The sequence below is a fragment of the Argopecten irradians genome, chromosome 1 (genome assembly GCF_041381155.1).
Source record: "Argopecten irradians isolate NY chromosome 1, Ai_NY, whole genome shotgun sequence".
NCBI classification, from domain to species: domain Eukaryota; kingdom Metazoa; phylum Mollusca; class Bivalvia; order Pectinida; family Pectinidae; genus Argopecten; species Argopecten irradians.
The window spans coordinates 15,928,379-15,954,154 of NC_091134.1; the positions used below are offsets into that span (position 1 = coordinate 15,928,379).

Sequence of the window (25,776 nt, forward strand, 5' to 3'; positions counted from 1 at the left end):
CCCACTTAATTTTAAATCAGGCATATTGAAAGGATTTATAATCCATGTTCAAACATATCCATTGCCTTTCACCTTGGTTCCTGGTTATATTGAAATCTGGATAACTTTAATACATTATAAATTCCCCAAGGACTTCAATACAACTGGGTTGCACTGAATATGCTTAAATAGAGAGTCGGGTTATAAAACTAACTTAGTTATTACATGTAATAAGATTATCTCAGAGTTCTAACACTCTATATTATCTCCAGCTAGTTGGAAACTTCTAGAATCAGTCATGTCGCAGAGATAAAATGTAAAAATATTGATGTCGCGTTAGTCATTTCGGTACATTGTAATGTACATTTTAAAAAATAAGCAGCAATGTTGTATTTTTTTTACATGACAGCCTAAATTTGCTCAAAAATGCATCCAACGTTACTCCAAATTATATGGAAATAATCCGTGCATTCACACAGGAACAATTTCTGATCAACTGATTAAGTAATGCAGTTTGCGCATTTCATTTGTATTTTGCATTAGAGATATACATTGTATGTCTATTAACATATGGCATATAAGGAACTGTCAGGTTTTGAAATTGGGTGGAAGCAGGAGTTTCCAGAAAACAGCCTCCATATAGCTGGTTAACAGTAGAATGTCGGCATGCGCCTAACGCTGACCACAGTATCTAAAATTAATGACCTTTGATTCGGTTATTATGGTGTTATATCAACCAGGTAGTGCAAGTACATATGTACCGACCTGAATATGTTATTGTGAGAGATCCGTGTGCATACCAGGGGCACACACTACCAAATATCATTTTGCCATTGGGAATGTTTTTCTTCTCGACCTGGGACATAGCACCACGTGGTTTTGTTATTGGGAGGCTCCACGCGCCGCCCGTGGATGATATACTGATCGATCGAGCAGACAGCCAATGGGCGAGATGATTAGACAGTACAACCGAGGATGTTGAAATGAAATCGCTATGGTAATATATTCAGTAATGATGTAGAATGTTTGGTGTTATCAGAAACAACTTGCCAACATGCATACGAACTCATATTTACATCACAGCTCACATTCGCGCGTGGAATTCATGACGAACTTTAAAGGTACATGGTTTTGAATAACATAATTTGTCCCGCTGGAACTTCTAACTTTGAAAGCAAACAGGAACATTAGTTAATTGGCGACACAGGCAATCCTTCAGGGAAAGACAACTATTAATCACTAACGGCAATAAAGGTCAAAGCGTGAAACCTGATTGGCTGTCTATGCCGTGGTAACGAAGGCAACAGATGGAGGTATAGGCGTTTGTGAGGGGAGGGACTACAATCGAGAAATTGTCTAGGTGTTTCCCTGTGTTAGATCAGTTCAAAAAAGTCAGCAGTTAGCTGCGTTACCTGACAAATACGCTGTATGATCACTGACGTAACTTCTCAAGTCAGCGCCGGTTTCTAAGTAAGGTCTACCGAACATTTGTCATCTAATTGATATTGGTATATCGTTAATTACACTGTCATCAAATTTATTGTAACAATGCGATCCAATATTTACCATTTTTCTGAATAAACAATGTTATCAAGCTTCATCAACGATTGATGAATTACAAGTTTTAGTCATAGTGAAGAATAACTGTTTATAAAACTGAAAACGTATTAGAAATTTGGCATCGGCATTTGGAGTTGATGAGGAGAAAAACGGACCCATGTTACGTCAGTAGTACGTTTAGACGGTTGATCTGATGCGGTACGGTGTAGCTCTGATCGACTAAACAAAACGTGATCAATCAGAAGAAATTCGGCAGAAAGCACTGGGATAGCTATCATACAACGTTCGCTCAGGATTAATATACGCTTTCATATCGTTTGGGTGAGATAGATTTCGGCACTAAAGTACAGCAACACAGCCTAACGGTAGTGGTGGTGCCCTTTATGGCTCCCGTTTGTTTTTTGTGAATCACTGGATACATATCTTCTGTAATAGATCGGGAATTGCCTTTATGGTATTAACCCTACTGCTGATGTTCGTTACGTGGCTAGTTATGACTTTTGAATGCCAAAGTCCAACAGCCCTCTTTGAAGTATTGGTGAACCCCTAATGACGTGTACGCTTCCTGTGGGATTCAGCAGAGGAGCTCCGACCCGGGAACTTCCGCTAATGTGTCCAAGTGATTGGGTTCGCCAAGGGAAAGTCGTAATATGTCAAGCAATTCATAAAACTGTTTTTTCATTGGACATAATTAAGTACAGTTGAACTTCAGTGTGGAAATTAAACAAAGGATTTTCTAGTAAGTCATCAAAATGAGGTGTATGACGATCATTAGAGCACTTCTCGTGCGCGTTCTCTTCGCCGCTCATGGTGTAATTGCTATATGGCGGCTGTTCATGGTGATCCGGAAGACATGGTGTTGGTATTTGACAGCGGCACTTGGAGGATTGTTGATAGAAACTATCATCACCCTCACAAAGAAACGGGGGAAAGAATGGAAATGGTAGGTAGTTTTAAATGATTTTTATTTTATGTAAACAATTCTTATCTTATTTTATCAAAAAGGCTTTGTGTTTGAAAATTTTACGCAATTTCATCAGGAAGCATTTAACATTTTTAATAAAAAATATACTTTCAGCAATAGGTAATCCACTGAACGTAGAATTAAATGCCAGTCATTTCAGCCGGACGAAGTGATGCCTGAGATTAAAGTTACATTTTGTTAACAAGATAAGGGTTTGAGAAAAAAAAGAGTTTGCAAACTACAGCCTAGATAAATAGCTTCTCCCTTGTCCTTTTTCAGACTTATGATTTATGCTTAAAGTACACAGTATTGATTATGGGAAACGACTAAAACCCATAACGAAATAAATTAGTTCAAACACTATTTTCTGGCCGGAATGGCCCAATTACTTCACTTTCGCTTTCTCTAGTTTATGTAAATATGTGTATCACTAAATTGTCACTTTTATATTTGATTAATGTGAAACGGCGCAACAAGCATTCATATTCATAAACAGACGCTTACATAATTACAAAACCGTGATCTGACAAAACACATTGTGTACATAGTATTTACTTTGAATAAACAATACAATGCAAATAGAACCAGATGTTTCAGAAGAGTAAACGCCAGCTTCATTGTTAACGGCATTTTTTGCATCCATCTTCGCAAATAACGCACTTACGGCTGAACCATTGTTTTAGCAATTTAAATTTTCGTCAGCTGTCGCATTTAAAAACAAATTCACAACTAAATTTTCATTTAAAAGCTATGACAAAAATGATAATTCGAAGAATGAGGACTTGTTGTAATATTTATTGGCTTAGTAGTGAAATAAAGAATGTTATATTGTAGTGCGTATTGATAACTATGGAACCTATGATAATAATACGACATTGTGGTCACACTAAGAAGAAAAAAAAACAAATGCACTGTCAGTCATGTTAGGCAGATTTGTCTACAGATTCCGTTACTGATGGTCGGATGCGTTTTTACGCTTAATCGGAAAGAAAAGATCTTAACGTTGTGCAATAATAGTCTAGAACATTCAATGCATATTGCAATGTATGATAATATTTTTTATCATTGCTGCTGTTGAACGAATTATCCAATTTCGTTAACCTGAAGTCATCTTCTTAGTTCTTCCGAAAGAAGTTATACTGTAAGGATTTTTTAGCTTGCTTGCATTTTTTTATTAATATTGTTTACTGATATCGCTCCTGCTATTAATGGTTATCACAACAGTGATTTATATCCTCTACGTACCAATATAAACAACAATACAGCAATGTAAAATTTGGGGTTGATGAATCTACTTTCTTCACCAATTTTTAATAATAGAATACATTAACCAGAGTGAAGCACACATCAGGGATGCTTTTAATGTCAGTTCACTTGGGTCAAGATAGTAACATTTTTTCCTGAATTGCGGGGAGGCTCCCAGACAATAATACGTTGCAGCAGATACCGAGTCAGGTGGTATGTTGTTATCTCTTCAACTAAAATAAGTTGTTTAGGAATGAGAAAGATAAACCAGGGATCAAACTGTGTTTTGTGTTTAGTATGTGGTACTATCTTTGTACAAACACTTACTTATGTATTTATAGAGTCAATAACACAACCCTTTGAAGACACGAGCTATCGCTGTACCTGGCGTCTCATGGCTTTGGGTTCCAACATGAGTTTCACAACATAGAGCAACGTCGTAGAAACTAAACTATAGTATACTAAACTCAAGTTATTCAAAGTTTAATTTACACTAGCTTTTAGCGCAGATTATATAAGAATTAACAACATAATCTTTATCGTTTTTGTTGAAGTTGATATTTTTGTAGACATTTGCATACTGATCAATTTAGTCCATCTCTCCTTCCAGACACTACCCGATACATTCTACCCAACTCTAACTTATCGATGTATGATCGTTACACCTGTATGGAATATAAGCTAACGGGAGACAAGTAGATTCCTTGTGATCTAAACCAGTTCTGATATAGTAGTGTTAGTAGTTTAAAAATGAAATGGAATCCTTTAATCTATAGGATACTTATTTAGGATAACTAGCACATGTCCAAGTGGGTTTTTTTCTGCTTTAATTCTGCATTTTATGGCATTGGGATACCATTACTTTTGGTAGATTTGTCAATTGAGGAATGTATCGTTAAAGCTACAAAATGTATCTATCCTTCTATTTTTAATGGTTACGTTTTATGTTGCTTCACTTTCTGTCGACAATTAAGCTTATGTAAGGACCCTACATATGACACGAGTAAGGGTGTTGAGTTAAAGTATAGTGCAATGCCACTGAACCATATTATCGAAGACATCGAGTAGGTCACCCAAACTAGGTCACAGTGAACCAGTCCTCACATTTCCGTAAACTGAGTGCTAGGTATAGATACTATCAGAGTTACAAACTAGTGTATGTCTCGGCAAGATGATAACCCAAAAACTCTTCCTCGCATGAGCAAACGCTCAAATTAATGCTTAAAGGCATATAGTGTCAATGGATACTTTTTGGAAAGCATTTTTTCAATGACGAAGAAAAATAAGATTTTGTATTTTGTCGCCTTCTATGCTCATTTAATAGAACGACATAGTTCTAACGCTCTCGTTGCATCAAGATGCTGTATCTATTTTCACACTCTAAGATATTTCTGGAACAACTAGAAATTGAAATATATTGCATTTGAACTGTTTTCATCATGTTTCTGATCATGACATATATTCGTCTCCATGCGTGTATTTGATGTAAGCTTATTACTAGGTCTTCAGTTGGTGGAGTCCTTTTTGTTCATAATGTCCTTAAATCAAAGCAAAATAGACATACAGTTGACAATCATACACAGATTAATTTTCTGATAAAACTTTATTGAAAACATAACAAGTTTTCTAGCAGAGTATATAAGTTAGCGAATTGCATCAAATTATTTCATAAATTCATAAATATATAAAATAGTCATCCTATACGTGTCGCTTTAATTCAATAACAAATGCACTCAATTCACATGACCTAATTGACACAAAGGAGAGTTAGTCATGTCACAAATGTATCGGGACATGTAATTGGATAGGCCACCCGTCGGTTATGTGACAAGGCTGACCATTGGTCACAGTCTACTGGACTTTAGATGAGCCCCCCTTGGGTGGATACTCAATCGATACCCTACAGGATATCGGGGTCTAATGGAGTTCTGTTGATTATAAAGGGATTGGTAGCATACATGGCATAGATAACGGTTTTTCCAAATCTACAACAATCATGAAATACACCTGACGACATTGTATAATTGCTGATATGTTAGATAAATTTAGAATATAGAGTATCTCAGATAACACATGCCAACTTTATTGTTCATCAAAATCAAAATCAAAATTATGAAATATTATTTGAATATATTTTCCTATTATCTGTTCATCATGATAGTATTTCTTCCTCTAAATCCTGATTCACACAACAAATGTCCTATCGAAAGCAAGTTTGGCGCACAAGAATATAGCTCAAACCAATTTATATTAAAATTAAATTCCAATTATAGTTACAGCAAAATAATCGATTATTTAAGCAACCATAGATTAGCTAGAAATCCGTCGGTACAAAAAGCTGTAATGATCTACTTGGCCAGTATTTCTTCATTTGTATGACTTCCGGTATAAAGTGATTTCACAGACCACCACCAGATGTCGTTAGTGTCGCGGAGTGTTGTTTATGGCGGAAGTCAATGCCACGTTGTAAACGAAGACACGGAGAGAGGAAATCGAGGTATTCCAAAAGCTCGAGCTGTATCATAAATTTAACAACAATTGTACACAACACATTGAAAAACACTTAAGACGTAGAATGGCATGCCGTTAACCCGGAATACACAAATCCCCACACTTGCCGTGCAATGTTTGACAGGCCCGACGTTTTTACTTTTTTGTAATTGTTAGAAAGTCTTATTTTTTTCTTAGGAGTAATTTACGAGTGGGAAGATAGTCTGTACACTGCGGTTTCGTTCATCTCAAAAATCTTGGTTTGTCAGTGATATCAAAAACGCTAGAAACCTTTAATTCTTGATTTTTATGTAATAATGCTAGATAGATTTACATTTATGCAAAATTCACATTGTGTTGCGCTGAATTTTTGGTAGCCTATAAATAGAAATTAAAAAGTAAAACGGCTAAGTGAATTTTTAACACTTTTCCTTGAAATATATTCCATTTTATCCCGGGTAGAATATTTTGTGGCGCAGATCCATTTTTAACTACAAACGAGAACCAAATTTCCATTTTCGAGTGATTTAACTACTCACAATATGAAAGCCTCTGTTGAAAATACTCCAGACGGATATGTAAATTAGGTATTCTTGACACTTATTATCATCTTTGTTGAAAATCTTTAATTGGTGATACATAGTTAGTGTATAACACTGCATTATTCTTACCGCATCTAAAGTAGAGTTTAATTTGTCTGTGTTACTTCACATTTGAAAATTGAGATTTTCCTAACAAGTCACGTGATTTACCGACGCCATTATGTAACCAATATAATTCTAAAATATAGTATTGACTTGTTATTTACGGGTAATTTTACCAGGTTAATAAAACACCATATTAACCTATCAATAAAATAACCCTATTAATAGAGAATAGGTTAGATCCTTGAATGGCTACTTGGTAACATGTGAGATACATTGACCTGTAAAACAGTTTAACCAAGTGTTACGTACATATCCGTGTTGTATCGTCGACGATGCACGTGCGTTCTGCAGATATCATTCAGTGCACGCGCCATCGTGCTGAGCCGCGAAGCCGAAGATTACCATCGTTTTCTTTAAACATTGCCTAGTAAATTCTTTAAAGTATATAATCGTCAAAAGATAAGAGAGCGATGGAGGCTGGAGCTCTACCACCAAATACCGTTACATCCAGACCATGTATCGGCCAGGTGATGTTAGTCGTGGATCATACCCACACCTCTGTCGATCTTAGGAGTAGGAATTTCGAATCGGTAACTGTATTTCAGAAATGTTTACAACTTACGCAAGATGAAAAACAAAATCTAAAAGTATGGAGACTTCATGTTGATAAAATATCCGGTAGGGAAATTACTCAGGAAACCTTACAACAACACGTATACAACAAATAATGTTTTGGCTTATCAGTAAAAAAAATGCCAAAACATGGCTGAATTATAATACCATAATCCATACAGAAATAGTTTCAAAAAGTAAATTGATATGAGTGATTTTGAACTATTGGCATCTTATTTCTAACGTTACTTTTCCATTTTATGTACTAAGAACGAGCATACGACTTAAACCTGTAATAGATATGATTGACAATGCACGATGTTGTCGTCACTTAAGTCAAACCATATTTTACAAGCAATACGGTTTTTTTTCTAAATGTATATGATGGTGATAACAGCCAGATAGCACTATAAAATCACTCACCATCATAGAGTGATGAAGACTTACCTACCAAAACAGATAAACATGTTCATCAACAATGCAAATGTATCTTATTCTTACGAAGCAGTCCTTAAATGACCTGATAGTTCGATAAAGTTTAAAAGAAATAATAAAACTTACAAAAGAAAATATGGCGATCGGATTAACTGCGATCATGGTAAAGCAAACGGGTAGCGCTGGTATGTGCCTAGGACGGTATGTTTCAGTGAAAATGGAAAGGTTTTTCATTACTACAAAAGGACGAAATTCACAAATACTTCGGAGCCTCTAACATACAGGGGGCGCCCTTGAATGACCTTAGCTATTTGTATAACGTTAAGCAATACTGCAAACAGCGTTATTTTAGCGAGATGCGGATTTTCGCGTAATTTCAAGAGAGAAAGAACATTTCTTCAAATGTTTCGCAAATAAGTGTAGGACACGTGTATATGCATGTGCACGATTGCCAGTAACATTAATTGATTTCGAAATTAATTATTCGCGATTTTGTTGAAAATAATGAAGAAGTTGTATACGTAAAACTTAAGTGGTTTACTTTGTAAAGCAAAGTGACATTCTTTTGCCAAGTATCCAAGCTATGTCCAGTATAAATAAAAAAATAAACATATAGTTGCCATTCCGTAATCATCTTTAGTTTTTGCATGTCGATAACCCACCTACACATGTCTATAGAGGAATTTAAGGAATGTGTGATATGTTGTTAGGTTTCTAATCGATTTCAGACAATTCTTTAACAGTAGGTAAACCATTTACAGAAGAATCCTATATCTGTTTGGCACACCGAAATGTTGTAAAATGATAGTTTATATTTCAAACGTTGATCTAAGTGTTTTATGGGAAATAAAAACTTTATGGAAGACGGGGTCGATTTATGGAGGATTTAAAAGAGGCGAAAATTGCAGATAGAGGCATCATATTCACTTAATGCGCGATGTTTCTTTTTGATAACAAAGCACAAAATTTGTCTAATGCTTTAAGTGGCGATGGAGTTTAAAAGATAGGAAATAACACCGGGAATTGCAAAAAATAAATAAATGTTTTTGAGTGATAAGATAGCTAAAGTCATTTGTCTGCTTGTCTATGAAGTCGTAAAACTACTGAGGGGTAAGGTGTATAGTTGCTGCAGTGAGGGTGGTTTGAATGATTGCTCAACATGGTTTTAGACGAATGCACTTTGTTAAAAGTGGTGTATTCGAATGCACCTGTTAATGGTTTGAAAGAGATACAAACTACTGATAATAGGTTTTGATATGGCAAGGGATAGCGACAACATTCACAGTCTGATAGTGTCCTAAACTTGTGTAATAATTCGTAACAAACAACTATTTCACCTATCTTAAACTGCATCGAATGGTTCTAGAAATGTACCTCGACTCTGCTAACAACCTTGAAAATTTGAGCATTCTTATATTTATATGAACCAGATTCGATTACTTTTAAACTATTCGATGAGAGTGGTCTGTTTTCTTTAATCGGATATTTGAAAAAGAAAATATTTTATAATTTTAGTAATTGTGTTCTGAGTAATTACATCTACCGGTGACCAAATCAATGTGTTATAGTGTGAACAGTAAAGTACTGACAGAATAGGTACTAATTAGGATTAAAGAAGGGTGAACCTATAGATTTAACAAGTTCTCCGTATTAGTAAGTCTGTTTCAACGCCAATACCCACTGCAGCAAACTAGGTCAAGTTCAGGTGATGCTGCAATATCACAAGAGTATCAGTTTGTGATGTAAACAACAACTAACGGTATTATTTACAAGTACCATGGATATTTTCACAGTTAAAACATAACATTGTTTGCGAAAGCCAACTTTAGATTGCATCTTGCCTTTGACGCTAATGTAATTTACATCAGACTGAATAGACAAACGCGGCACAATGGTTGTGTTGTGGAAAACTACTAACGCTATGATGATATTTAATATCGTGGTAATGTGTATAAATAAAGGGCAAATGTGAGGAAAATGCAACGTAGATTCTTCCATAAAACATTAAGTAATCAGCTAATTTGTAATTACGCGTCTACATTGAAGGCGAATCGATATCTAAATTACTAGATAATTTAGTCTTTGGTAGTATCTAATAAACTCAATTTATATATGATTAGAACAATAATTCATAACAACAGGGGGATTAGAAATTCACAGGTAAACTACAGCGTGAACATTAAAACATATAAATTGTACAGTGTAATCGGTGTGTCGAAGGTTCTTTACATTAAAAGTGAGAAGAAGGCATTGTGACTGAATACTTAGGTTTCCGACATTCAACCTCTAACAACCAAACCCCCAACCAACCCCCACCCCCACACTTCCATGAGAATTCGGAACCATATTAATTTAGTTCTAAGGTGCATTTCGGTGGTTTTCCTCGCGTCAAACTTTGGGTCAAAGGGCCAGAGTAGATATCACTTTTAGGGAAACCCTCTGAATATTTTGGTATATAATGTCAGTCTGTATCCCTAGACATTTTGTAACAAAATTACTTTTTGACCATAAATGATGTAGCAGATTTAACAACGTCAAAATATTTAAAAATAGTAATGATAATGCATAATGTAGTAGGTTTAGGTTTTTCAATGTTTTGAAGAGTTATCTTTTTTCTTTTAATTCTTTTACTGATACCAAAACCTCGGTATGATTTCAGCTAAATACCTTGAATTCCATTAACGTTCGTTCAAGTATATATAAAGAGGTGTTCAAATATACGATGTATCAAAACTTGAACTACTGAAATATAATACAATGTATATTAATTTTCGAGATCGTGGATGATATATGTCGTAAGTGAAAAAAAAAAGTGAAAAAAGTAGATAAAATAAAATTATCATTAAAATTAAACATCGCAGTAAGGCATATTTGAAAAATTATTTTTTTAATCCAAACATCAAATTGGATAACAGTTCCTTTTTCTTCTGCTTTAATGAAGTGCTGTAAAGTTTCATGATAACAAGGTTGTCATTATAAGGAACCAATATACAATTCTGTTTCATAACGGATATTGCGGTATGGGAGGGGTCTGCTTCATGCCTTGGTATGTTATTTGAATTAACGAAAGGCTAGTTGCCATGGCAACATAATTTTTAAACAAAGCGAAAGGAAAGGGGGAAATTACATCAATCATACTATTTAAGAATCTTTTGAATGTTAATGTAAACAAACTGAAGCAAGCACCTGTGAGGATTTATCAATATAATCTAAAGAGCTAGTATGGTGGTGTGGAAGACATTTAAAAACAGAGTTCTAGACACCAATTTTCTGGAGAGAAGTTGTAAATTCACGGCAAACGATATTTTAAATTCCCGATTCGACGTCTTGCACATAAAAGTTCCTTCCAGCAGGTGCGAATTTTAACTGAAAATAACTTCTTGGTTTTGAATTTTTACTTTTATTAAGGTTTTTTATAACATTTCGGTGTGCTCTCAACAAATTATTAGTTCTTTTTCCCCTTTTTAATTTTCGTGTCAACAACTAGCAGATGTTTATTCAATCGTCCGAGGTTGATCATATTTTTGTGACACTGTAAATAATTTAAAACCGTTCAAATAAATTCATATCAGGTTAAATTTTCATTAACAAGATAAAAAAACTAGTTGTTCTTTTATAAGTCTCGCTTGTGAAAGTATTGGGCAATGTATCTGGATATTTGTTTTACACGTTTACCTGATATAAGGAGCCGTTCGAGCATAGACAATAAAAAACGTGTCTACAAAGCGTCATCCCTCTTTGATTTTGTCTTCCGGATGCAAGAGAAACTTCATTCTCCCCAGCTATCAAAGTTTTAGTTATTTTAGTAGCATTTCAAGAAATGAATTGCTGATTTTATTAGGCTGTAGAATTCCCAATGTTTTATATTATGAAATATCTAGTATACAAATCTACAGTTACAAGCGGACATAAAATGCACTGAAGTGCCCTGTCCACGTTATTGGAATGTTTTATAAAAATTACATCGCATGAGAAATTGGCAAAACGCCACACGTTTTGATGTAACTATTTAGTAACGAACCATATGTTACGTAGTTTATCGTGCAATTATTATCGTGTTCCTGAAATTCTTACATGAACAACACGATAGCAGTCAGTGCATTTCGAACTTTTTCCCAGACATTTGACCTCACTACCACGCAATAATCCCTGTGGGTGGATACGCACATCGTACTCATAGACTTGATATGCCAGCCAAACATTTAATCTGTGAAAATGAATATTTGTGGATAAAGTGGTGACGTTGTTCAATATCAAAACAAATCCTGAAAATAGTCAATTTGCAGTTTTCTGGTTTGTTTGTTATTTTATTTTGAATGACCACTTTGCACCAGCCAAGGTAATTAATGGATGTATTTACCTTGCCCGTAGTTCGGGTGTGCGTAGGTTATTATGCACTTTATATTTCTTTCTATTTATTGATTATTTACATATACAGTAAGAACCCTATTGGTTGATGGTTTTGAAAATAATGATCAAATCCCTTTATATACGTTTGATATATTTATCAAGATGAATATCATCTGTTGACGCGTTCTTAAGTGGAGAAAACTAATTGGTTTATGAACAGTGGAAGATTATTGAGTAAATTCATATATATTTTAAGTAAATAATAAATTAACATTAACTTATATCTCATTAATTATGCAAGGGCTGATATGACTCTTATGCCCTGAGTTGTAATTAAAATTGCGCTTATGGCTAGAACAAACATGTCATTTTTGTCAAGTTTTTGACACTGAAACCGGGTTATTTGATAACCCTACGGGTCATTCGGGTTATGTATTCTAAAATGTCCAATAAAAAACGGGTCAAATATCGGGTGAGTTCGCAATACTGCAATGTTTATATCTAGTTTAAGCAATTCCCTATTGTTACACAGGTACCTGTACCTCCCACGTGGCGCATGACGCACTTCGACACGCAACCGTCACAGATAGCCAATCGAGCGTGACCTTCGCGCATGCTTGCTGACTGACGAGTAAACCACACGGTGGCTCTAAAATATTTACCTGTTGATCTTTGTGAAGTTCGTATACTATATATTGATGGGGAAACCATATATTCGTACGCTGTCAATAACTCACTGCTTATACAATGATCAGCAGTCTGTGTCAAACCAGTTACCGTACTTTGTTTACTAAAACCCCAATCGACGTCTAGATTCGAATTTATTTTCCCTATCGCCAATTCAACCAAAATACTTTTATATAAATTATGAAGCATATTGAAGACAGTTACTTCACTAAAGCAATTGTCAAAATATGTCGTGTAGATAATGCCAAATTCATCTCTTCGTTTATGTTTTTTTTATACAATCTGCAAACCCTTGTTTTGAAATAATTTCGGTTGCCTATAGAGTGTATATTTGTATAGCAATGCAATTTGTTTCTAAAGAAAGATTCAATATATAATGTAAAATATGGAAAGGTGTTAATATTTTATTGAAATAACCCCAGGAAAAGAAAAATGAAGTCCATAAATCAAGAGACCCGTAGACACCATAAGATTCCCTTTATAAATATTTGTGTCTAAAATTGACATTCGTTTGGAATTTAGAATGGCGTATGTCAATTGTAAAGTGAAAATAAACGAATATATTATCGAAACACATATTCTTAAATTTCACCCTTTGGATCTCGCAAAACGATTTGGAGTTTTTGAAACGAACTTCTCGTTTCAACGTTATCATAGTATAGTCTTACCTAAATTATCTGGCTTAAACTGTAGAAGAAAACTACAAACATTTGAAGCTACGATGTTTGTATTACTTTACTCTGTAACTTAACGAAAAGAAAACGCAACGATGTTTGTGTTACTTTGCCCTGTTTTGTTTTAGTTATTTCGGCATGCTACATTTGTATATTCACTGTGAAGATACACATCGGAAACATCAATGAATTAATGCTTTGGTTCCGACACATTATTACTAGCTCTTCGCCTCTCGACTGCAAGTTAAATCTACTTAATGTGGTTGCCTTGTTATTTCTCGAGGTACTCTCCATCTCCTATACCAGTTTCGTCCTAAAAAGGATGTCAAAAGAAAAATGTTAATCAACAAAATAAACCCCAAAACTGTTTTACTTAATTGCTTAAGATTTAAGTATGATAATATAAAGGGAAAAAGTAAAGTGCACGTATTTGACAGTTTACCCCCACAAAATGATAATACCATATCAAATATATCAGCAGCTCTCATGTACCAATCCATGCCTTCTCGATGTCTGTGATGCCCATTATGTATCTGTGTGTCCTTGCTGTCAATGTGTTTTGTCGCTTGGGAAATACTTCACTCTACATCGCAGGAACAGCGACTAGTTAATTTAATGGTTACCACAGAAACAAAATTGAAAATAATAATTAAATTTCTGTGTTTCGAGTTCTGGTTGTTATCAATGTAATGTCATCGAATTCACAAATGGAAAAAATCGATAATGATAAAGATAAGAATTTAGTCGGGTGATGGCCGTTTTTTTTTCTCCACTGTAATATCCATCATATGTAAACCGGGCTTCACATGACTTGTCAGGGATAGTATGATTGCTGATATATTTAGCTTAAGTAAATTGGTCTACATTTTGTTACATATGTTTCTTATGAGGTACAACACCATATAGAATACTGTGTCAGAGAATAACACATATCTGGAAAAAAAATATATTGTGTAATATCCACCGTTTACATAGTAACTTAATAAAAGTATATCAAATTAATCGGCGAGTTTAAACATGTAAATTCCTGCAAAAACACCACACACACACACCCATCAAATTATCTGGATTGAAGGGTTATATGTTAAATAAAAATTCCTGTCAATAAGATAATAGCAGCTCCGGCTCCGCCGAGATTCAATCAATATTTACTGTAATATATTCAGGCAATATCCTAATGCATTATAGTCCTTGGGTTTACGTAATGTAACGAAAATTGCCAATTTCATTTTTTAAATAATGGACACATACTTTCGCAAATTGGTGCCTATACTGCCATTTGAATATTTTCCATATTGCAAGAGAAAGTCTATGGTTGTTATAGAATGTTCTTAAATGCATGCTATGTAATTGATAAATTGGTTTCAAATCTGTTATAAATAGCATTTCTAATTCATATATATATTGGTTTACTATGCTAATACCGTTACTGAAATATTCTCACATGTAAAGGCTAAAATGAAAAGTACAACATGAGGAGCTCATCGGTATCAGTATCATTTCTTGATTGCATGTACATTACTTTCGATATAAAGCAATTAAAAATACACACAAGCTACATTCTAAAAATGCAAATAACCCATCCGTAGTCTTATTTAAGTGCTTATATAAATGCACAAGACTTTCCTCCCTATGTATAATTAGGCGATGTCATTTCTAAAGTCACAATAATCACACAATGGCATACCAACGAATTTGTTTTAATCACATAACCAAGATTGAACACATGACGCGCAGGCGTAGTTTGCAAATAAAACAGGGAGCCGATGATTATTAGATTGAATTCTACGTACGAATTCGTAATTTTAAAACTCTTTGAATGAAGCTAGTATAAGTAGAATAAGAAAACATTTTATCTTTATGAATCAAAATGTAGTTCTCTTTATTCATTATGATTATATCGCGATTGGGGATTTTTTATTTGAATCTTCAATTGCTGCGGGCCACAGACACATTATCCAAATCTCAAATTCTCGAAAACGAATCTGCTACTAACGTCAGTTTTATTTCCTTTTTCAAGGGTTTAATCCTGACAATAAATCGATTGGTTTATTAATTGATGGAATTCAATGCCCTTGTTCCGGTTATAGTCGAGCCTTCTTTTACGATCAATGTCAAAAGTAAAACGTAGATGTGTCACTGAAGTATGCATCGAATCATCGTGTTTGAGGATCTTAGGCTGAAATGTTTGTTTCAAGCGATATTGAATTAAATGAAATCTTATAGCATAGATGTTCAAAAATGACCAACGCCCTCATACAGTCACCTCGCTTGTTTAATGTGCAGTTACCAACTGGGGATACCAGAATGGACACTGTTCTCTAATTTAGGGATATCATATACATGGGTTCAACTCGAGACAAAACGCTTCCGACAATACATCGCCATCAATCTTAATTTCATAACTTTCTTCTGTTTTTTCAGGTTCTGTCCCAGTGTGTTTTTCTACCTTGGCAGTGTGGTTCCTGCTATCTGGTTTCTCGAATTGCACGAGATGGAAGAAAGAATAGCATTCCGTGAAAGGAACGCCATGACAAATAGTACAATTCTTCATCACCATGAGGCTGTCAACCGTACAAACAAAGAGGACCTTAGTGTTAATATAGAAGGGGTAAGTTATGTTTTATAATACAGAGGGGCAATTCAAAATGGATATGTCGATATTGAGTGAGTATATGTCGATAATGATTGAAGATATGTCGATATTGAGTGAGTATATGTCGATTTTGAGTGAGTATTTGTCGATAATGTGTATAAGTCGATATTGAAATGGTATAAGTGTAAAGAAGTGAAAATCTGGTAACATAGAGGGTTTGATAACAGGGTTATAGTGAGAGGAGGGCATATTCAGAAGTGTTGATATAGATTGAAGATCAATGTAAAGAGGTTATGATACGAGAAGTATCCGTATGAAATGGAGATCATTATAAGGTGGCTATAAAAGGGAGTGTAAGTTAATACAGAAATCTGGACATGTAGCTATATAAAGCCCATCATCAATGTCTAAGGTTAGTTATAACATTGTCATTATAGAGTTGATGCTATTATATATAAAATATCAAAGAAACGCAATTTAACAAAGCATGGGATGTGGATGTGGCGCAGTAGTAGATGGCGCAGGTATGTTTGGCTAGGCGATCGTAGATCGTGAGTTGCGGCCCGGATAGGGCACGAGTCAATAAATTGTCATGCTTTGTTAAATTGTGTTACTTTGATATTTGCTATTATATATAGAGAGAGTATATAAATATACCATTTTGTGGTATCAGCATCATTAATACAATGATACGACCAAATCAAAAGAACATGTAACGCTATGTGACGCAATGACTGTTTTATTTTTTTTCATGTAAGACGTAATTAGAACATTTAAAAAAATTAAATACAAATTTTAAAAAAAATCAATAACATAACTAATTCCCAATGTATCCGACTTAAGAAAGCTAAAGCTAACATTTTGGAGCTCTACGTTTTCCTGTTTACGTAACAGTCTACATAACTTTTTTATAATGCTTACGCTTACAGGCACTGTATTTACCATTACAGATGTGTTGGTTTAGCTGTTTCCTGAGCACAGGGATACATGCTTTCCCGACCTCAATACCTCTATATTTTCCTAGTTGTATATATCTCAACACAATAGCCGCTAACGACGTGAGAAAACGCTTGTGATTTATCACGTGATTACGGAATTTATCACGTGATAAAGGGAAGTAACACGTACGTTTGCCCATTTCACGCTTACTTTAGTCCAGATAGCGATAATAACACATGTCTCGAGTCTCACGCGCAGCACGCGCAAACTCGGCTACAGAGTGAATGTAGTACTCGAGAGTCTACATTTGTATTAACTATAATATTAGATATATTTCCCACTATTTCATCTTTTTGGTTCATTATTTCTGTACTTTTAATAAGAGTTTCATTTCATAATGTCTTGACTGTTCTTCATTTCAGTAGATCGTTTAATATACTGTGAAAGCACAATCACACTTTAACCAACATTTCTTTAGAACAGTTTAGCGTAGTAACACATTTGCAATATTGCATTGCACTTTTCTGTAAACGATATATCGAAAATGCAAAGCGTGCACAAAAGTGTCTAAAGCACTACTATAAGATTGTCACAAAATATGCACTAAAATATACACATCATCATTTTACATTCATAACTCTTTACTGACCCTTTACACGTAGTTGAATAATCTGATGTTTCTTCAGAGCTGCTCGACTAATATTTTATATGAAATATGACACATTTTGGGGACATTTTATTAGCCTCTAGCTTGTCATAGTGTAGACTGTCATTGCATTCTCAGCCTCTCTAAGATATCAACTTTCACCCACGCAATGCCAATCTGTTTTAAGTTATAAAAGAAGGTGGCTATTCTAAATATAGATATGGTTCAATCTAGTGTATTATTGCTATAGTTGGTGCGTATCTTTAGAATCAGATATATTTGATATATTCGTTCGATGAATCCAGCACCATGCTTCAGTAAAATATAGCTACGAGGTCCACTATCATAAGGTATATAGAACGACGCACGAGTCAAGAGAGTGGTAGTGGCGTCCTTGTTTAAGGATTAACTTGAATATATTTTCATGTTATGGAGATATAACACAAAAAATCTTAGTGTACTCAAAATAAATCGTGAAGGGGTTTATGATGAGAGTACACTCAGATTTTTGAGTTATATTTCCATAACATAAAAAAACTGTTCAAATCAATTCAGTATACTAAAGATTATCTCTTCAAAATTCAAAATTCAATTTGGGACTCTTTTGCTTATGACATAATCACGCCATTATCTCAGCCATGCTTCCTTAATGGACTGATAAAGCAAATTTTAAGCCAATGTAAATGCTCGTTACAATCAAAATGGAATTATTTAAATGTAATCTTAACTGTTGATACATCCATGAAGCATTATCAACCAATCATTGAAGGCATATCATCTTCAATTGCATTACATCCATGACTTCCCCAAACTTTGGCATATGTGGATGGTATGATGTATCAAAGAAAGCAGAGTAAAGATGCGAGCGCGTGTATGCATTTGTAGCGCAGTGGAGTGCACGTTTTATCGCCATGCCTTACAGTTCAACTCAGACGTGGTTCTTTTATCACTGTAATCATCTGTACGATTAATGGTTATGAGTGAAGCAACTTCGATCAGGAAGGTTATTTATTATATCAAAGTTAGAATATAGCCCATATGTATCATACTGTTTGATCGACAGAAACCAGTATGATATTGAAGCAGGAATCGGAATATTCATAACAGCAAGACATCCGAAGGTTATAGAGCTTAAAACAAATTTACGAACGTATACCCCGCCTCGTAATACATATACATGTGCTCGTCATTACTTATCATTAAAGATGATCAGACTTACAGCTCGATTAGTGTTTTTGTCACGTAGACAACGCATTGCGTTTCTGAGATGTAGGGTTACATTCGATAACTGTTGATTTCGTTTTGATTCAGCTGTTCAATGCGTAATTATGCTATTCCAGAAAGTTGAAAATCTCATTATTATTTTCTTAACTCTAAGTTACTTTTTGATGTTTTTTTCTTGAACTTTTTGAAAATCTCATTATTACTTTCTTAACTTTACATTACTTTTTGAAACTTTCTTCGACTTTGCAGAATTTTGAAAATCTCATTATTATTTTCTTACCTCCAAGTTACTTTTTGAAATTTTTTTCGACTTTGAAAATTTTTGAAAATCTCATTATTACTTTCTTAACTTTACATTACTTTTTGAAACTTTCTTCGACTTTGCAGAATTGTCATATATTTTAGAAATATACTTATTTATTGGTTGAATGCACGTCCTAATAACAGTTAAAACCATTTAAGAACGGCTTCCCCAAATACAATATGTTTATTGTATATGTTGTGAGAATCTGCAGTATGTCCATATTGTGTCTCCTTGAAATAGTGGGACTTTTGTACTCTTTATAAAAATGCTGAACAGCACACCAGGGGCAAACGTCTAACTTCTGGCAAAACGTGAGGTGAATAAAGAAATATATTACTGTAGTGGTTTTTAGTATATATTCCAAATTTAGTCGCTTTTAACGATGGTACGATCCGACAGCAGGTAAAAGGCTGTCATAAAAAAACCTTGGGAAATTATGATTATCTGTCTTAAACACACTTCCGTGAAAATATGTTTTTGTTTGATTGGGTTTCTTTCAAGTTATTTTTATGTTCTAGGTAAGATGTTCATTGGTTTATCGTATCTCCTTCAATTTCAATGTCTTTTATTTTACAGTTAGAAATCACCATTCCATTGGCTATCCCAGCTAATCTATGGCTGCGGATACTTGAACAGTTCCTTCTGCTCATGCTTATTGTTGGTCGATGGCTGCTTCCGAAAGGTTCACTGTCACATGACCAACTGTCTCAGCTTTTATTGGTTTATGTGGGGACAGCCGCCGATATAGTCGAGTTCTACGAGGCTTTTAGCGAAGAACTGGTGGGTATTCAAACCAATCATATTGAGTTGTGGTTCAATTCCCATGTTCCAATGTCATTGATTTTTATTACTCTTTCCTTATATCAGAATTTTTGCAACGATTTCATACATCTTTCAAATGGGTCTATGACAGTAAGCTTCATATTAAGTACTACTGTACCAATATAAAGGAGAGAGATAGATTTGGTTTTACTTCATAATTAACAATGTCTTCCCATTTTTCATATTATTTTTTATTTTTTTTATAATGACAATTGAGTTGGGAATCTCTCTTGGACTGTTAAGCATTAAACTATCTTCCCATGGAATCTATGGACTATATAGTTGCCAGAGCTTTGCAGACAATCTTAAAATTGCGCGCTAGCGCATTATGAAATGGTTTTCTGCAAAGCTCTGGCATCTACATGTATATAGACCATAGATGTAATAAGAAGATAATTTAATGCTTATATTTACATTAATATCTCATTTGTGGGTCTTTGCATTAACATTGTTTAAGCTTGACAAGGAAAACTGTTGATCAACGACGATTTAATCCACGAGATGGAACAGCCATTTTGACGGTAATCAGTTGACGTCACCACATCAACATTAGTGATGTCATAATGGTCACGTTTTAGGGGTCCAGTTATACCCACATATACTTCACTGTGTCTTGGTTAGTTTAAGTAGTAGAAGTGACAAGTTAATTTAAATATTTGAGAGTGACTAACGTATTTCGACATTATTTGGTACACTTGATGAAAAAAAAATGGAAATATCGCGAAAAAAATGTCATATTTGTACCAATAGCATAACACTAGGTATTAATTTGACAAGGGAGTATTTCCTGCACCGACCTACTTAACAAAGGTTTTATGGAACTAGGTTACGTTGTCCTCATCCTACACAATAAAAGTGATATTTACCAACCATTCTATCATCAAAGCGGTTGTTTATTTCGAGTAGAAGAAAAATACTAATCGAATCAACTAAAATTAAGGTAAATTGTATTCCTGTATAAAACAAACACAGTTGTAGTAGATTTCGTGTACGGCATTTCGGACAATATACAGCAACTATTGTTAATCTCAAAACCACTTAATTATGTTTATTCTTTTATGCTTGTGGGTAATGAATAATTGTGTTACCTTTGTGTTTGAGATCATTGTGGATCACATAATTGTGCTAATAAATCGAGCGTATATCTCTTTTTCAAAGTTCTTTCTATGTTCTACGAAAAAGTAGAAACTGTCTTTTAAACATAACTATACTAACTGTATCAAAGAGTTACGTTTCTGAATCACCTGTGTGCGATTAGGTCTACAAAGACAAACCCCTTCTTGTGTAGACTGGTAATAGGTACAAAACGCACATTGGTCAACATTTGTTGTATTTGATAACGTACCTGATGGATGTTTTACTAATTAACATCTTTCTTTTAGATAGCAGTAGACATGCACACCAGATTTAATCAGAGAAATAGGCTTTATATGTGAGGTATTTTGTTTTATAGTCAGATATTTGATAGTTAGAGATAAATAGGCAAATGCATGCGCGTTTTCATTTGTTTATATATGTACATTAAAGGTTTCCGCTGACCTGAGAATAACTCGAACAACATTTTTCCATGACATTAGATGTGTGGATGTCAAGATCATGCTACTATCTATATTTGTTAAGTTGACAATTATAAATATCCGTGCTCTGACGACTCCGTGTTTTATCCGGGCATAGCACCCAAGTTATCAAATATAATAGGAGCCAGTCAACAAACGTATACGCTCATATAAAGCACAACAGAAATATTAGCAATATTTTGACAGATTTTTTCAATTGTGTTTAAAGATAATTATTATACACTTTGTTGTTCTGCCTTAATTTGACGGTGTCATTAAATGCTAATTGTCCAATGGTTACCGTACTGTAAAATAGCGTTCTTAAGAAACAGTCTCTCATATCATGCCAGTTGTCACATTCGCGATCGCTCTGTGTTGGCGCGTGGAGAATTTAAAACAACAACTAATACTATGCCACGATAGAAAGTCATTTGATAAGCTGTTATATGATTGGGCAATGCAAAGATCATCTAAAGGTGATTTCTCATTGGTCACCGTATTTAACAGATTCAATTATATTTTTAACCAGGTTAAATGTCAAATAGAAGAATGATAATCTTAAATCAAATTGTTACGTTACAGGTGATGTACAACCGTCTGCTGTGTTACATCATCCTTGGTATCTGGACATTGAGTCTTCTCCAATTCACTCTGGTTCTCACCGCCACACGTGCACGTCGGGACCAGTCTGGCGTACCCGCGTCAGCACTCGCGGACACGGAAAAAGTCGGATGCTGTAACCCGGAGATCTATGGAATTGTCACCTCGATTTTCATGCAGGATTGTCCTTTTCTGGTGGTTAGACTTCTGTTAATATTTAAATACCGCGTGATAAGTTACACTAACATGTTCTTTACGTCAAAAAATTCCCTAGTGATAGTGCTTCTGTTGTATCGAGTGATTGTCGTACAGGGCGAAACAAGACGGAAAAAGGAGGAAATGAGGAAGTGCGGACCAGCCATTCGTTTGAATGTACCAAATCATGTTGGAGGATTTGCAGCACCAATTGACAAACAGGCCTACATGAAGCCGAGCTGTAGCGCCCCAAACGTGTACAAGGCTACCCTGTCAGACAGTCTGCCACGATACAAAAACTCTGCAGTACACGACCGACGAAGTGACCCGATGGATAGCGTCAAGCTCCATGCGCAACCGGGTAGAGGAACACCGCCACGGTCCCCATACAACCAACGACCTATTCCTCGAATTATAAGATAAAATATTCATGACGATCTCTAACCAAATTACCATTTATCATTTGCTTTGAATCATAGGACATCGTCATTTAATATAAACGATATCCAAATTATCATAACGTTTTTTCTTTTTATCATCAAATGTCTTACAACGTCATCGAAAAATGTGCCCATCTATTTCCTTGTCATTTATGACATCACTGATATCGGTGTTCATATATAGTCGTGGTTTTCCTTACGTCAGCAATAACAGTGCTCATCCACATTCACCAAATGCTGTCATTTGTTACGTGTACATCATCAGAAAGTGAGTTCAATGATGACGTCATCGACACTACTGGTGGTCATTTATTACCCCTATTTATGACGTCATAGGAACATTTGTCCATATATTACCACCTGATTTATTACATTGAAAACTATGCCCATCAATCATCACATTCTGGATTATTTTGACATCAGACAATGAGTTATAATATTTATCCAATATCGCGTCATCGGAGCATTTATTCGTGTTATTGTTTTTGATGTTGTATGACGTCATAAACAGCATGGCTATCTAATATCATACAAAGTCTCAAGGAATTGTCACCCTCTATTTTAAAACGAGATTTTACTAAGTAGCCATAAACTGTATCCACATTTTGCTTCTTCAAAGATTACCAGCATGGATTTAGTACGTTTTTAATCACTGACCCTGCCCTGTTAAATTGATCAATACAATTTAAATTTTACCGTGTGCATGTGAAATGTGTATACCTGTTCGATGCGTTAACCATACTTTAATTGACAAAATGAGAAGTATATAGGTCTGTAGAATTTGTTTGTTCATCTTCATTTCACTGTTGTGGCTGTAAGATAAGAGTTGACAAATATTTACTTTATGATCACACGTAAGCATCATTTAGATTTTCAATCAAAAGCTCACTCTCATCAAAATTTGTAGTTTCATAATCCACTATAATCTGTTTATGTATATTTTGTCAGATGCAAATAAATTTGTTTAAAATACAATGCTACTGATTTAGTCATAGTAACACTGAAGGTTGATATGCCAACCAGTCGGTTTATTATGAAAAAAAAAGTTCGAGATTTGTGCATAAAACTAGTAAACTGAATTTTAAGGACTACAAAATTCGCACGAGAACATCGTATATGTAACTTTCCAGTCATTGCTGATTCATCCATAACATTGTCATGATCACAACAATGTCTTCAAAAATGTGAAAATAGTATTCCTGCAGAAATTACTTTTCATGTTACATATTTGGTCAAAGCTGTCATGTTTGGACCAATTTGCGCATTAAATTTTTTGAGAAAGAAATAGATGGAATGTGAAGACATTACCATCAGATCTGATTAAACTTTTATAGTTTTATTTCCAAACTAAATCTGGCATTCTGATTGGCTGATTTCATACCACTAAGAAAATATTTAAATTCGAGAATGGCGCGAAAACCCGATGTTATCGTGACATCACAATAGAAACATTGACGCTGCGTTCTGACTTGGAAAAATTATCTCTTGGAAAATCAATGGAGTCGTACGTGTAAGTGTATTAATTTTAAGCATTGATGGTCGCTATTTATTTTTTATTTTTATTTTTTTTTATTTGATCGGGTTATGAAATAAATTTTATTTGCTATGCGGATTCACACAATTTACAAACACAATTTCTTTTATACACCGATAAAATTACAAAATAGTGACATCAATGCTTTATTTGAAATAATGACATTCATTTATATATATACTTTTACAGTATTTCTAATCAGAACCAAGGACAGTGGTTACACAAGACCGACGAACGTCGTAACATTTTTTTGTTGTTGTTATTGATATGATGATGTTGTTTAAACGCATTTCTCCTGATGTAACAATGCATTCTCATCATTATTGAATTAAAACATTAAATAATATCGATTTCTCATTGTATTCTTCTTTATATAATTTTGCTTTCAAAGAGTTATACAAACACAATTAATTGCGCCATAAGGATACAGTCTTTCTTCCATGGATTGCAAGGAATGCAATTCTACGTTCATCCGGGCTAATGCAGCAAACACAAATTCGTGCTTTTATTTGATTTTAACATTTTGAAACAAAAATACTTGTCAAAAATGCAATAAGCGCTATCTTTGATAAGTTTGATAAAATCAGAGGAACTTTAAATCTAAAAGAAACGGAAAAGTGACATAGGATATGAAAAAGACCAATTATACAGGAATAACGTAATTAACATGAATTCAATACATACTGTTGTCCATGGGTGGATTTAACGACAACAGCAACCCCAGGAATATCTAGGAGGATGCATATGGACATAAAATCAACAACAGTCCTTAATGGGTATTTGCTTTAAATAGGAATAGCTATGCAATATAGATCATCCAAAGCCCAAATAAGGAAATATTGTGGTGATTCATGAATGTCAAACAACTCAAAGGTTACTGTTTGTACAATTTCTGTCAATTTTTCTGATGATTCTATCATAATATCTATTTCGACATGTTTCCGACTATAAACTTTGCTTAAACTAGTATTTACGCACGGGAAATCCAGTTACGAAAAAAACGCTGATGAAATTGACATCGTATGTGTCACTAATAAATCAAAATATCAAGAATTAGGAACGCAACAGGTGTTTCTCGGGGTGTAGATATACTAATTCTTAACAGAGTGAAGGATATCTCAATTCGCTCAATATTTCCTCATAGGACATCATTGGTAAGCTAATGCTAGCTTCTCAATACGAATAATTTGAAAACGATTTATATTCATACTGAACAAATAGATTTTCTATAGTCGAATATCTGGTTTTATTTAAATGACTCTTCCAATACTTTTAAC

General features: G+C 34.4%; 1 protein-coding gene across 1 annotated transcript; it reads left to right on the forward strand.

The window, feature by feature from the left end:
- The first annotated feature begins 1,048 nt into the window (after positions 1 to 1,048).
- LOC138318938 (transmembrane protein 26-like) lies at positions 1,049 to 24,845 on the forward strand. The gene is made up of 4 exons (XM_069261764.1): positions 1,049 to 2,482; positions 16,068 to 16,254; positions 19,929 to 20,132; positions 22,313 to 24,845. Exons 1-4 carry the CDS (start codon positions 2,292 to 2,294, stop codon positions 22,946 to 22,948), a joined length of 1,218 nt encoding a protein of 405 aa, XP_069117865.1. The 5' UTR covers positions 1,049 to 2,291; the 3' UTR covers positions 22,949 to 24,845.
- Positions 24,846 to 25,776: the final 931 nt, after the last annotated feature.